This window comes from Eublepharis macularius, chromosome 1 (assembly GCF_028583425.1).
Source record: "Eublepharis macularius isolate TG4126 chromosome 1, MPM_Emac_v1.0, whole genome shotgun sequence".
In the NCBI taxonomy this organism is placed as follows: Eukaryota; Metazoa; Chordata; class Lepidosauria; order Squamata; family Eublepharidae; genus Eublepharis; species Eublepharis macularius.
This window is the reverse complement of record NC_072790.1, coordinates 222,565,748-222,581,469: the sequence shown is the minus strand read 5'-3', so window position 1 is coordinate 222,581,469 and position 15,722 is coordinate 222,565,748. Positions and strand designations below refer to the sequence as shown.

Sequence of the window (15,722 nt, the reverse complement as noted above, 5' to 3'; positions counted from 1 at the left end):
TGGGTAACTGAAGGTATTGAATGGGCCATTGTCAAGATCTGCAGATGGACCAACCTTCTCTAGTCCATAGAAGACTGCCCACCAGGCCATTGGTTTTAGCAGACTTCCTACCACGCAGATCTTGACAATGGGGGAGATCACCCTAGAAGCCCCAGTGATCTTGAACACATGAAGCTGCCTTATACTGTCAGACCATCATGGTCAGTGTTGTCTACTCAGACTGGCAATGGTTCTCCAGAGTCTCAGGCAGAAGTTTTTCACATCACCTACCATCCGATCCTTTTAACAAGAAATCCTGGGCATTGAACCAGGGGCCTTCTGCATACAAAAAGGCTCTACTACTGAACCACCCCACCTTTTGCAGGGCAATTTCCTGTTCCATGCTAGGAAAGGCTCCAAGAGAAAACAGATTCTCTTATGCTCCTCTGTGGCACTGCCAGCCCCAACAGGCTAACAAGAACACAAAAATGTTGCAGGTTGTGTGTGCATGTGTGCAGAGGGGAGGCATGTTTAATGACGGGGTTGTAGGTAGCATTTTGCTTAAGATCTCCCAAAATCTAGCTCTGAAAAGTCTCTTGATGTTCCTGGAGCAAGGAATGCAGGTCCCACCCACCTGCCCAGATGAGGGCTAAGAAGCATTGGGGGCAGGGAGGAAAAACATAGCTAGAAGTGAAATGATTTGCTATTTTGGCACTAGTTTGCAACCGTTTGCCTTTGGAAGATGAAAGTGCTGTTGCTGCTTTTGTCAAGCGAATGTCTGTCCATCTATCAAATGTGTGCCCTGCCCTTCCCCTGAGTTGTTTGGAGCAGCATATGTGGAACTACTTCCATTTTATGTTAAACATTTCATGTTTCTGTTAAAGATTAGAAATCACCTATTGGTATTTATGTGGCTTGTCTCCTGTAACAAGTAGTCCGTGGAATTTCTCTGTTTTTCTGACATTCCTCACCACTTTACCGGCACAAATAGAGGTATAAATAGAAGTCTTAGGTGAAGGCCACATGTAAATTCCAAGTTCTTCCTCAGTTCCAGTCCAGTTTCCGTCCCTCTGGGGGTGGCTCGGGGTCAGAGGCCTTCCCGTGACATTATTGAGAACATTGACACTTCATGGGCCATGCTGACTGATCAGGGCTTGTGCCTCTGGCCCTGAAAGGGCAGCAGCTAAAAAGATGACTCTGGGAGCCAAGCTACAAGTGACACCTGACACAGGTTGGACACTTGTCAGCTTCCCTCAAGTTTTGATGGGAAATGTAGGCATCCTGGTCTTGCAGCAGGAGTGGAGAGCCAAGCTGTAAAACCAGGACGCCTACATTTCCCATCAAAACTTGATGGAAGCTGACAAGTGTCCAACCTGCGTAAGGCATGACTTGTAGCTTGGCTCTCAGAAAGAGACTTGGGTTGGGCGGGGGGAGAGACCAATGGAGCAGAAATTTGCAAAGGACATTAGGAATTAGTCCTTCAAGACCAGACTAGGCAGCATTGGTATTGTGTCAACTTTGCTGGCACCTAATGCTAAGTGCTGGTGTTCAGCTTTAAAGACGTGAATTGCTTTGGTCCCGGGGTATTGGAAAGCCTGCCTCCATCTGTATGAGATTTGAGATCTGATGGTGGGATCCTGCTGCATGACCTATCTGAAATGAAACTAACTAGTGCCCAAGATGGAGCTTTTTTGGCTCTTCCCTGAGGCTGTGAAATGCCTTGGCAATGAAGCTTACATGACATGAAGAAATGCAAAGATCTATTTTGTTTCAGAGAACCTTTTAGGGCTGCAAACTGCCTGGAAGAAAACATGTCCTGCCCTTTCTAATAAATATTTAATGGCATTTTTAAAACCATGCTATAGGATTGATCCTATACCATGAAAACCATTGGCTGCCCATTTCCATATATTAAGCCCGTTAAAAGAATAGGACATTTTTCTCCAGGCTTGTTGGCAACCATACCTTTCTCCTACATTTTTAGCGTGCATTGGTTAATTTGAGATTTTATGCAGGCTAATGTATATTTCATATACATTATGTTTTATTGCTGATGTTATAGGGATTGTAGAACATTTGTCTCTAAGCAGCTTTGGACATTCATTGAAAGGAGGAAGACAGGGTATAGGTATCATCGATATATAAATCAACACAGCTAGGAACCTGGCTCGAAGCAGCAGGGTGATCTGAGCCCGGGGCATCATCTGCAACATGTGTCCTCTCCTCATCCAATCTCATCATGAGTCAAGAAGTGGGGGGGAATGACTGGGAAAGGGGGTTGCAAGGAAATGATCAGTCAGAGGAAGAGTTAAGCACTCCTTCATATCTGCTTCTTCCCCTTTGCCCTTCATCATGATACAATCACCTAGGTACCCAAACCTGGACCTCCCACCCGACACATAGCAGCCTTAGATGCGGATTCACAGGGTCATGTTTTTTGCTTTTACTTGGTGAGGTCAACATGAGTCGTCATCTTCAGTAGTGTCGCAATTGCTTGGGCTGACCAGGGCATGTGAATGAATAGACTTGTCTTTGAAACACATCCTGTTTATCCAACTTTTCTGGATTTTTAAAGGTGTCTTGCATTGTACTCTGCCAGACCATGTGCAACATCAAACCAGAAATCAACTGCTGCATGCTACTTTGAAAAAATTCAACATGTGAATTTCAATTCCTTGAAGACCAATGTATGAACCAAGGACCACGGGTATTCATCATGGCACCATAAGTGAATGGTTCAACTCCTATGTGAGAGTACAGCAGAAAAGCTTTACTTCTGGAGCCTGGTTCACATTGCCCACTTTCTTATCAATGGCTGCCATGGGGAAGCATCTCCCAAAGTCTGCAGCCTAGATAGTCCAATCCCAGCCTGATATGCTGGCTCTGTCTCCCATTTCTGAATGGGAAAAATGCCTGGAGACAGTGCTCTGCAGTGCTTCTGGCACCTCTCTAGATCAGCCCAGAGCCCCTATTACATTGCAGCTATTCCTTCCTGTTCCTTTCAGATCCACGGTCAATTACTGAGCTCAAAGGTGTGCAACAAAGCCATACTCCACTTCTCTCCAGTGATTCTGCAACTGAGAAGAAGAAGAGAGCCTTGACTGGGGGGAAGAAGGTAGCTGTGACTAGCAGAGGTGCAGGCCCCACCTATACCATCAGTCCATCCGTTTTTGTGGTGCATTGTATATCCCTCGCCATAGCAACTGTATATTCCTAGCCATAGCATATCAATTGTGATATTCTACATGCCATAGAGGGTGGATGCACACGAACCTAAGATTTCTCTGCAGTTAGAGTACAAGGACTGGGGCCACTTGGGTGCAAATTGTCATTCTGCCATGCAGTTTACCGGGTGAGCTTGGGCCACGTACTATTTCTGGATGCTGCCCTGGTCTCTTTGGAGGAAAGATGGGATAACAATCTTAGGAATAAATGAATACAGGGAGTCCTGGGATTCATAGTGCAATCCTAAGCAGAGTTATGGCCTTTTCTGTTCAATGGATTTAAAAGGGTGCTCCTCTGCTTAGGATTGCATTGTCAGTTACCTATTAATTTGTGTGATAGGAACTTCATCACACAACTGAGTTTACCTATTAAAATTCCTGCCTCGTTATGCTAAGAACCCCATCTATTGACTGTTCCATCTAATATAGGTCATAAAGAATATAAAACTTTTCATCATACAATATGGATAATTACAGAATAACACACCATTCTTTTATTGTTATGATCAAAAAGCAACAACCAAGCAAAGAGGTTATGCCCTTAGGTGCTCAGCTGCTCCCTGCCACGTGCATCTTCAGGCCTTGCAGAACTGTCATACTGTTTTGCTCGCTGCATCGTACGCTGCTTGCACTAACAGGATCATCATAGCCGGCTATTCAATGTCCTCATAATTCTAGCAGTTCTATCAGGAACAGATACTTTAAGGGACAGCTTCCCATAACTTTGGCCTACATGTGAGAAAGAGAAGCAATATCATTTAGGAAGGGTCAGAAGAACCTCACCCTGGTAGGGTCACCAGATCACAGTAGATGCTACAGCAAGCCCTGAGAGTTACTGCTCCACTTGGCCAGCAGCTGGCAGAAAGGAAGAAAGATGGCTGCCGGTGTTGAACAGTCTCTGAGATCCAATAGTACCCTTCTCAACGGACAGTCTTTGGTTCCCAAACTTGTCTTATTGGAGCATTGAGCATTTCACTCCTGCATCCTCAGCATGTCCACAGTTTGTTTTCCCCCAGTTGGAAAAGCTACACTGGAACAGGCTGTCTTCCGTCCCCTTGCAGGCCACGTCATCCATCCAGATACGCCCAGTCCCTGTGGGGAAGAATTGGATACCACCATTAGTTGGAATAACTCATGCTGCTGCATGGGTTTGGTTGTATATTCATTCATTCATTCATTCATTCATTCATTCATTCATTCATTCATTCATTCATTCATTCATATTTCTCCTTTCTCACTGAGACTCAAGGCAGATTACATAGTGTGAGATTAGTACAATCCGTGTCAAGGACGAGGGCAGGCATTTCCATACAGTGTCAAGAACATTTTCATAACCAATGTCATGGGGTAAAAGAATGTAAGTTTACAAAGATATAGTATTAGCAAGGATCCAGTATGGGGTTGAGGAATTGCTGAAACAGAACATAATCAATTCTAGGACTTACACTGAACAACATAAAGCACAGGTAGTATATAGGAGTACATATTTAAAGCAACAGATAATATGTAAGGTAACAGAATGGTGAAATCTATGGTTTCTAACTCATTAGCGAAACATCTGGGATCCCTTTCCTACAATACCGCCCTCTTAGCTGAGATTGTGATCTTATCCCAATCTCTATGAGAACACTTTTCACGCAGACAGGAACAGCTCATACCAAAGGGGAGTCACAGGTTACCTGAGAGCCATGAACTAGACTGGGGAAGTATAACCCTGCTAGTCCTCCTGGATCTCTCAGCGGCCTTCGATACCATCAATCTTGGTATCTTTCTGAGTTGCCTCTTGACCCTGGGACTAAGAGGAATTGTTTTATGTTGGTTCATGTCCTACCTGCAGAAGGTAGTATTGTGGGGCTCCTGTTCCACTCTGTGGTCATTAGCCTATGGAGTCCCATAGGGCTCGATATTATCCCCCGTGTTGTTTAATATTTACAGGGAGCCACTGGGAGAGGTCATCCAGAGGTTGGGGCTGCAGTGTCACCCATATGCGGATGATACTCAGCTCCTCCATTCTTTCTCATCTAATTCCAAAGACGCTGTTGATATTCCGAACTGATGCTTGGAGTCAGTAATGGGCTGGAGCATGGAGCAATGAAGTCACAGAGACTGCAAACCTGCATTTCCTAAAATGCAAAAACATGCTTTGGGGGGCCTGTAAAGCTAAGCAGGACATACCATCCACTATTGGGAAAAGTGGTTTGTTTATAATCATGCTTTATGTAAGGATGTCAATAACCTAGAAAAAAAATGTCCTGCTCTTTTAATAGTTGCTTAGTGGGTGGAAATGGGCCGATGGAGCTTTTCATGGCATGGGTATAAAATCACAGCTCATTAAGTGTTTGTTAAAGGGTCAGAACGTTTTCCTCCTGGCAGTTGGCAATTCTAGTGGTTAGTCCTATATTGAGTTAATTCATTTAGAGAACAATCCTAAGCAGGCCTACTCAGAAATAAATCCCATTTTATCCAACAAGGTTTACTCCCAAGGAAGTGTTCATAGGACTGCAGCCTTCACCTTTATTGGTAATAACCTCTTGAAAGACACTGCACAAGGTCGGGGGGAGGGATTCCACACTGCACTGGGAAAGCTGTGGAGGAGGTAAAGGCATTTAATCGGTGCTTTACATTACTAATGTGGGAGATTTCAGAATTGCAGTGGTGTACATATCACTCTTTCCAAATGTGGGTGATTCTAGAATTGCGCTGGTGTGCATATTACTCTTTCCAACCAAATAATTCAACCCCTAACACCATGTAGGTATCTTATACGTGGTTAATATGTTATGAGCACTTTCAGCATGTACAGGAGTGTTTGCAGTCTTGGTATTTAGGATTATTCACGGCTTGTATTATTTACAGCATCCCAAAGGCATTTCATTTTTTTCTTGTGTGAAATATGATGGGATTTAAGAGTACCTCGATGTCATGCCCCTGAAGCCTTTTGGCCGACAGCCATGCCACCCGGAACATGCCCATTCTCGTTTAATCTTGGAAGTGAAGCAGAGTTGAGTCTCATTAGTATTTGCACGGGAGACCGCCTGGGAATACCAGGTACTGTAAACTCTTCCTTTTGCTGTGATCTGGATAGCCCAAGCTAGCCCAATATCTTCAGATCTAAAAAGCTAAGCAAGGTTGGTTCTTGGATGGAAGAGCACCAAGTAAGACCAAGGTCGCTGTGCAGAGGCAGGCAACGGCAAACCACCTCTGTTCACCTCTTGCTTGAAAACCCTATGCAGTCAGCATAAGTCAGCTGTGACTTGACAGCACTTCCCACCCCAAGCCTTTTGGCCTTATGCACTGAAATATTTACTCTTCTGTAGTAAAAAGTTCTGAGGTTTAAACCTGCCTGAGCATTGTCTCTTCAGCTGCTAAAGGATTGCAGATTTTGGGAGATATGAGAACAGGAGCTCAATAGTGGTTATTCATTGGTGAATAAAAGGCATTCTGCATGTACTCAAAGGGACACATTCTTTCACATACAGTAATTTATAGCAAGGTGCCTTGCAATGATTGATTTAAAACTTGCTTAGTTAAACTAAGCAGTAGTTTTTCTGCTCCTTGCTCTCCCTCTTTCCCATGGTTCTACTTGCTTCTTGAAGCAAATTCTCTACTAAAACAGAGGAGGCAGCACCAAAATAGTATTAATCTCTGTGGTTGTTGTGGATTTTCCGGGCTGTATAGCCATGGTCTACGGCTATACAGCCCGGAAAATCCACAACAACCATTGTTCTCCGGCCGTGAAAGCCTTCGACAGTATTAATCTCACTCTAATTTTCTGCTCTTAAAGAGGAGAAAGAGAAACAGGAATGAATCAAAGGGGCTAGGGAGGTAAGGTTATAGAACAGAGCAGATGAGGATGAATTTGATCTATTCTAGTCACCTTGAGGCGTCTCCTCCCTCATTTCTTCCCAGACAATCCAGACAAAACAAACTGCACATTTCTGCCTTATATCTCCACAAGGAAAAAGGATAAAGAATGGAAGGTGGGTTTTTTGATAAATGGTACTAGATATCTCTAAGGGTTGTTGCCTTTACATGCCCCTATAAGTAAGGACCTGAAGGTCAGTTTGGAGGCTCCTATTCAGGCAAACAGAAGGGAAGATAGCATGGTATAGCCCTATCTCATCAGATCTCAGAAGCTAATCAGGGTTGGTACTTGGATGGGAGACAACCAAAGAAGACTCTTGCAGAGAAGGCACTGGCAAACCACCTCTGCCTCTCACTTGCCTTGAAAGTCTCTTGTTGGGATTGCCATAAGTGAGTTGTGAGTGTGACTTGACACTTTATACACACATATTTTTAGGTAAACACTGGTTGGTGGGACATGAAAAGAACTTTCTTAGGACATTTGGAATTTCTCAGTGGTAACTCACATTTTGCCTAAAGCAAAAGTCATAGCATATCGGGAAATGTTTCTCATTTGAAGAATTCCATGGTGAATTAAGACTGCTGGGATAAGACTTGGGAATTTTTTCAAGGGTCTTTCCATGAGAAAGGATCCACTGGATTAGATCAACAGTCCATCTAATCCAGCATCCTGTTTCCCACAGTGGCCAGCCAATGGCCCAGAAGGCCTACCATCAGAGGTCCAGAAACCCAAGCCTCCCTCGTTGGTGCACCCCCGTAACTGGCATTCAGAAGGATGCTGCCTCTGCATATGGAAGTTCCATTTAGCAGTCATCATGGCTAATAGTCATCTGTAGATGATTTCACAAACAAGGCACAATCCTTCTTTTAGTAGAAACAGAGAAAAGGGGTCTTAGGCTCCCACCTGTATTATAGGGATAACCCTGCTGTGCAGGGTTGTTGTAAAGCTTATTGATTTCTCTGAAGAGAATGTAGGAAAATGCTATATAAGCAACACATGTCTATGTCTATGGCTCAGTATGTGTATGTGTGTATGTGTACACACACACACACACATATACAGGGCTTTTTTTCAGCTGGAACGCAGTGGAACGGGCCACCAGCCATGTGACCATTTTCAAGAGGTTCCTGAACTCCGTTCCAGCTGAAAAAAGCCCTCTCTCTCTCTCTCTCTCTCTCTCTCTGTGTGTGTGTGTGTGTGTGTGTATGTGTGTGTGTGTGTGTGAGGCTTGCACAGGAGAATTTCCCTCTAGATCTTGCCTATTAACTGGCATTTAGCATAAACCGTATACTTGATATGTACAGAATATGAAAGAGATGCCTGGACCAGAGGCAACCAATAATTTGTAGGGGAATGGGGCAGAGGAGAAACAAGGGGCAGGGACAGCAATTGGGAAGAGGCTCAAATGGTTCTAGAAAGACTGGTTTCCCTTTGCACCACCACTTTGCATGGAGAAATCTTCCAAGCTCAGGGTTTTGTGAATGGCTGGATACTCTGAACAGCTCCCGGAAAAGGGCCTTTCCCAAGATCTGCTACTTGAGCTCCGTCAGTGAGATGCCAGGAACTGAACCTAGGGCCTTTTGCAGAATTTGATTTTGTATACAGAGTTCAGCTTGCTGAGAATCTTTTTCCATTTTTTAAAGTGAGTTTATAGTCCTTGCAGTTGTGAAGATATGCTTGAATGTGTAAGGGTTTAAGAATGTCTGAATAGGATTTCATAAGAATGTAAGGAGTGCTTGCTAGATCAGATCAGTAGTCCCTCTAGCCCAGCATCCTGTTTCACACAGTGGCCAACTAATTGCCCTGGAAAACAAACAGGGAATAGAGGATGAGGCTGTCCCTTGCTGCTGCCTCCCAGTTCTGTATTCAGAGGTTTTGTTGCCTCTGTATATGGAGTCTCCCTTCAGTGACCGTGGCTAATAGCCATGGATGGATCTCTCCTCCATGAACCCATCTAATCTCTTTTTAAAGCTGATCTGGGACCCAGTCTCATCAGGTTTTGGAAGCTAAGCAGGGTTAGCCCTAGATAGTACTTGCATGGGAGACACCCAAGGAAGTCTAGGGTTGCTATGCAGAGGCAGGCAAACCACCTCTGAATGTCTCTTGCCTTGAAAATCCTATGGGGTCACCATAAGTCAGCTACAACTTGACAGCAAAAAAAAAAAACCCCTCCTGGCCATCACTGCCTCACTCTCCTGGCAATGAATTCCAATAACTGGACAGGGAGGAGGCGTGATGGACAGATCGGTGCCTTGTCTAGTTCACTGCCCCTTCCCATGGCCAGCAAAAGCAGAATAAATTATGAAAAAGAAATGATGTAAATGCAATTAATTTGCCTAATTTATGCAGGCCGCAGAATGTTTTCCTTCTCGGTGCAGAATTTCAATTACCTTAGTGCAGGATCTAAGTGCTTTTTTAAATGTACACATTACTAGAAACAGCTTTCTCAAAATAAATAGAGAATATTTTCATAGATTACAGCCCAGTCCTATGAAATGCTCTTGGGCTGTTTAACCAGAAGGGATTCCAGGAATTCCCTCTTGTCCAAACATTTTTTTGAGCACATCTGGGTGGTGGAGCATTACTTGGCTCAAGACTTGCAGCTCAAGTTTAGAATTCAATTACAGGGACATCTTGGGATGTCTTGTAAGAGTTGTCCCTCACTGACTTCGGACTGCTCAGTTTACAAGCAGAAGGAAAAAAGTTTTCCCCTTTTTGGATGCCAGTCCCCCCAGATTCCCCTGATGGGAGCCATGAGTCAGGCCTCATCCTTTCCAGGGTGTGAATCACCAGCAATAAAGACGATTCCACAGTCAGGACTCTGCTGAAGGGCTCCCTCGATGAAGTGGATAATGACGCTCAAATCCCAGCCAGGAAAAGCTGGGCTTGAATCTTCCAGGATTAATGGGAACCAAACAGAGATCAGGAGGAGATTTTGAAATACATAGAGGAGAGTTCAAGGAAAGAAAGTTTGGAACATTTCTTTTGAGCAACCACAGCAACAAGCAAGTCAATTTGGATAAAGTCAGGCGGTGCTTATTTATTTAATCAATTTGCTACCTAGCACCTCTGGAAGGTGGATGACTGTAGGTTTAAAATCTGAACCCTTTACAAATGTTCAAGTTTGACAGTGGGACAAAAGTCTCTGGACAAAGCTTGGAATCATAGGACTGGATCCTGCCAAAATTACTACCGATTGAAAGATTTCCCTCATTAAAGTACAACTTCCGTGCTTACCTCCTCCTGTTGTAGTCCAAAGCCCATCCCCCAATGCTGCTTCTGGAGGATGAAGGACCACCAGAAAGAGCATGGGGGAGAAGCGGTGGTATGCAAGATGGTAATGTTCAGTGAGACACAACCCAATGTCTGGGTGGTAACTTCTCATAGACTTGCTCCTGAGCTCTTTCATCATCAAGAGGATATTTCTTCTCATCAGTAATTGAAAATCTAAGCAGCGAATCCACCCAAATATCATGTATCCCTCTTGCTTATGGAAGATGTCTCTGGTTGGGCAAAACATTGTGGTAGAATCTTTCTGCATCTGGTACCCATTCGAAGGACTACTGAAGAGGGTTAGCATTCCAAGAATGTAGGCCATGTTTTTCTTTACCTTGCCCAAATGTGGCCATTCTGTAAACCTCTTCAGCACTCCGGAAACCCAGCATCCGGCACACGACATCGCCGTCCTTCTTATCCCAGCCATCGTCACAAACGGTCCCCCATAGTCGGCTGTAGAAAACTTCGACTCGCCCTTCATGGGGGCCTGAGCCGTTCACCAGACGGATGATCCCTTCTACTGTGGCAGGTGCTGTTGAGTGTGGACAAAAGAAGATAAAAACAGATGGAACTAAAATAATTTTCCTTCAGGGGCATTTCTGTCTCATAACAATAAATATTTAATAAAATTGCTGGCCAGAGAATAACAACAACAACAACAACAACAACAACAACAACAACAACATCATTTGATTCATATACCACCCTTCAGGACAACTTAATGTCCACTCAGAGCGGTTTACAAAGTATGTTATTATTATCCCCACAACAAAACACCCTGTGAGGTGGGTGGTACTGAAAGAGCTCCAGAGAGCCATGAGCCCAAGGTCACCCAGCTGGCTTCAAGCAGAGGAGTGGGGAATCAAACCCAGCTCTCCAGATTAGAGTCCCGTGCTCTTAACCACTACACCAAACTGGCTATATATCTGGAAAGTGAGGAGGAGACTATCAGTGGTGACCTTTCACACAGTTTGCAAAAACCACTCTTTCACAAGCCTTTCCAGTTGTTTCTTATTGCATGGTTTTATTTGTGGGAAGTAGAAACGTGTATGAAAATTTTTATGGGCTGCTCAGTTTTTGATAGTTTTCATTTCACCATTTTGTTTCTTGATTGTTACATTTGTTTAATTACCTAAGTCAACATGAATGCAGGATAAGACAGTATACAAGAAATAATAAATAATCTGATAACTGAGCAGGCTGGTTGCCCCAGCAGAAATACGTACTAGATTTATTTTTGCTAATAATGCCAGTGTTGTGTAGTGGTTAAAGTGGGGAGAAGGGGGAGACCTGGGTTGAAATCTCACTGCTGCCTTGAAACTTGGGTGAATTTGCGCTGGCCACTGCGTCTACACCTACCCTATCTTGCAGAAGTATTGTGAAGATAAAATAGAGTTCCTAAAAAGTAAAAGCCTCTTTTAGATTTTTATATTGCCTGTCCCTCAAACGAGCCCCAAAGTGGTTTATAACATTAAAACAATTAAAAACAATAAATATATATTAAAACTAAAAAATATCACTACAATTAAGGGGTCCCACAAACACAACCAATAGCCAAAAAACCCAGCCAGGTGACAAAGATTCCATAATATATCATGGCTGGTTAAAAGCCTAATGAAACAATTCTGTCTTGCATGTCCTGCTGAACTTAGATAGGTCCCGCAGGGCCTGCATATTGTACCTTTGGAAAAACCCTCTTAATGATCTCTAACACAGGTGAATGTATTTGAAAATTCAGAAAAAGTCCAGACTTTTGCCAAATACGGTCAGTCAATGGAATGAATATGCTTTTCCGTTATGTTTAATTTGATGGTCTACTTCTTTATGGAGACCTAACATTATGTGGAACATATAATCTCTCATTGAATGTGCCCTTCTGATAGGGAATAATCTGGAGTTTCCAAAGCTGCAAAAAGGCCTGTGCCTGGCAACCAATTGGAGTTTGGAAGTAGGTATGGTTGCCATCCTCCAGGTGTGGCCTGGAAATCTCCCAGAATTACAACTGATCTCCAGATGAAAGAGATGAGTTCCCCTGGGGTAAAAGGCTGCTTTAGAGGGTGGACTCTATGCTGTTATACACAGCTGAGGCCCCTTACCTCCCCAAACCCTGACCTCCCCAGGCTCCACCCACAAAACCTCCTGGAATTTCCTAACCTGGAGTTGGCAACGATGTGGTGAGACATGGGGTGGCACCACATCCATAGAGTTACCATGGATTCCTAGAGCTACCTGATGTCACTTCCAGGTTTTCCAGAAGTGACATCACAGTGCACACAACAGCAACATGATTTAAAAATCTCTCTCCGGCTGTTGTGGCAGGCAACAAGTTGCCAAAAGGAGATCCCACCTGGAGGTTGGCAACTCTAGTTATAGGACCAGAAGCAGGAGATGTTTTTTCAGGCATGGAGATACTGTGATGGACTAAAATGTTTACTTATGTGCCACACTAGTATTTTACCCCAGCCTGCTGCTAAAATTCTTATGAGTAGGGCGACTCTTCTGTGAGCCTTGCGAGGTGGCATCAATAACTACTAGAAGACACCTGTTCCCTGAGTGCCTTCAACAGCCACTGAGTGGGGCCTATAAAGATTGGAGGGACACCTGATCCACAAAGAAAGCAGAAGAAACCCTGTCAAGAAAGCTTCATTGTGAGGATGGCTTAAAATGTTTCAGTGCTGTTTAATTGTTCTGTGTAAACCACATTATGTTGAAAGGCAGAGTATAAGTACCGTAAATCAATAAATACTGTTAGAAATGAGAGCCTTCTTTCCTCCAACAGTACCTCATTATTCTGTGGAAAAAAGAGTCACATTTTTGGATATACACTCAGGATCACACCTGCCATTCTAGCTCAGGCTTTGCTGGGCAGAGAAAAAAGCTCCACATAGTAAACTGGAAACTATTTCTTCCCTTCTTAGCAAAGCAGATTTTATTCACCAGGCAAGAGACCAAGTTATTTCCCACACAAAATCAGGAGCAAAGGACATCACTCTCCCCTCCACCCCCCGCCCTGCTTAAGCGAGGCCAACTGTTTGAGACTGCACCAAGCAACAGATAAGGCCACCACAGATGATCTCGATACCAGGGCAGTTTGAGAAGCAGCAAAGCTGGTCCTGGAAAAGACTGTAGAGTGGTCCCCTGGTCAGTTTTAAGGGCAGAGCCTAGTAAGTCAAATGAGACAGAACTAAACGGTGCCCAAGAGAAGCAGGAAAGAGGGGAGAGAGTTGCATCTTCTCCCACGCAGAATGAAAGGTTGGATTTTTATCTCACTGTGTCCCTAAGGAGCTCAGGGCAGTATCCCGCTGAAGCCAGCTGAGCATTGGCGGGAGAAAAATAGGCGAGAAATTGGGGTGGGTGACCTACGGAGTCCCAAAGGGCTGACATCACTTCCTGTATATCTGGAAGTGATATCAGTGCATCACCAATGCCTGTGAAGGGTTGCCAGCTCTGGGTTTGGAAATTCTTGGAGATTTGGGGAGGGGGGGTGGAGCCTGGGGATGGTGGCGTTTGAGGTATGATGGGATATGAAGCCATAGAGTCCACCCTCCAAACCACCCATTTTCTCTAGGGGAACTGATCTCTTTGGCCTGGAGATTAGTTGTAACTCTGGGAGATCTCCAGCTCAGCCACCACCTGGAGGTTGGCAATCATACCACCTGGCAAGTCTCCCACTGGTTACCAGTCTTGTGCTGGCAACCCTATTTGCACCTACCTTATTTATTCTCACCACAATCTTGTGAGGTAGATTAGGATGACAGAGACAGAAAGAGAGAGCCACTGATAAAGGTCATGAAGGATTAAGCTCATGGCTGAAAGGGTATTTGTCCCTCATGTCCCAGTTCATAGCCCAACACTCTAACCACTACAATAAACTGGCTGTCAAATATTTTAGATGAGAAGTTGATATTCCCCTTTTGACTGAAACTTCTTACCCATTTGTCTTGAGAATTATAGAGAGAAAGTGTGGCCTTCCCTCTTCCAAAGAGTTGTTCCTACATACTCTGGGTCCACAGCTATAACCTCATGGTCAGGTGTGTTTGTCCCAGCAACCAGTGGGAGACCAGGAGGGCCGGGACACAGAGGGTAGCTGTTCCCATCAAAACTTGAGGGAAGCTGACAAGTGTCCAATCTGTGCCTTTTGTCACTTGTGGTCCTGCTCTGATTCTCACCTGCTCTCAACATTCCACCCCTCCTGGAGCATGCTCAGTAGTACTGATCAGCATCCCTCCCCCTCCATTTTTTTTCTTTTGGCAATTTATGAACATGTAGAAATCCCTTTCTTGTCTCTGAGTGGAGTGACTTTTGCTGCTTTTGTTAATTGGTACAAACCACTTTGTAAGCAGTACAAACAACTCACGTTATGATTAGGCATAGTAGAATAAACTAATCAAGGAATAAATGCCTGAAATAAGCCACAACACATAATCCATCTTAAAAGTATGTACATTTATTATGCTGATGTGCTCTGTATAGGATTGCCAGGCCATGCTTGGCAACCAGCTGGAGGCTTGAGGGGGGGGCGTGGAGACATGAGGGGGTGTACTGCTGCTTGGAATGATGGTGGGCAAAGAGGGCGGCTGGTGGGAGGCTGCTCACCATAGCAGGAGGCCTTGCAGTAGGGTTGCCAGCTCCAGGTTGGAAAATTCCTGGAGATTTTGAGCAGTGGGCAGGGTTTGGGGAAGGGAGGGATCTCTGTGGGGTACAATGCCATAGAATTCAACCTCCAATGCAGCCATTTTCTCCAGGGGAGCAGATTTCTGTGACCTGGAAATCAGTTGTAATTTCGGGAGATGTCCAGCTATCATCTAGAGATTGGCAGCCCTACTTTGCAGCCCTATCTCTTTATTTTATTATTTCGATTTATAAACCGCCCATCCTCAGGGCTTGTGGGCGGTGAACAACAGTTAAAATCAATAAAAACAAAAAACAGTAATTCTAAAATCAACATACAATAAACAATAATAAAATAAATTAACCAAATACATTAGGGTGCAATGGTGGGGAGAACCCCCACCCCAAAGGTGGGAGGCCGACATGGCACCGCCCCCTTCAACCACCGAACGCCTGGCAGAACAGTTCTGTCTTACAGGCCCAGCAGAATGATCTGTAAGATCTGTAAGATCTGCAGAGAAGGAAGAAAGTATTTGGTGCGTGGTAATTATTTAACTATCAAACATAAACTTTCAGTCACCGTTAAATAAGGAACCTGCAAATAGATTGGCCTTTAAAATAAATTGCTTTTGTTAGGCGGGCAGCCCTTGGGCCAGTGGAGTGGTGGCATGGGGGTGGAAATGGTTAGCAGATGCCTGAGGCTCTTCCCTTGTGCTTTGTGCATGGACATAATAAACTCTTCCTACATGGCACTATATGCTCTGTGG

The 15,722-nt window shown here is 44.3% G+C and overlaps 1 protein-coding gene across 3 annotated transcripts in view; it reads right to left on the bottom strand.

Annotated features, from left to right (window-relative positions):
- Positions 1-3,670: 3,670 nt before the first annotated feature.
- Positions 3,671-15,722, bottom strand: part of SCARA5 (scavenger receptor class A member 5) — a 121,572-nt gene continuing 109,520 nt past the window's right edge. For all 3 annotated transcript variants that reach the window (XM_055000689.1, XM_055000706.1, XM_055000698.1), the window contains 2 exons: positions 10,679-10,876; positions 3,671-4,295 (listed from right to left, as the gene is read on the bottom strand). In XM_055000689.1, the coding sequence (XP_054856664.1) occupies positions 4,156-4,295; positions 10,679-10,876 (338 nt within the window). In that variant the 3' untranslated portion in view covers positions 3,671-4,155. The remainder of the gene's footprint in view (positions 4,296-10,678; positions 10,877-15,722) is intronic.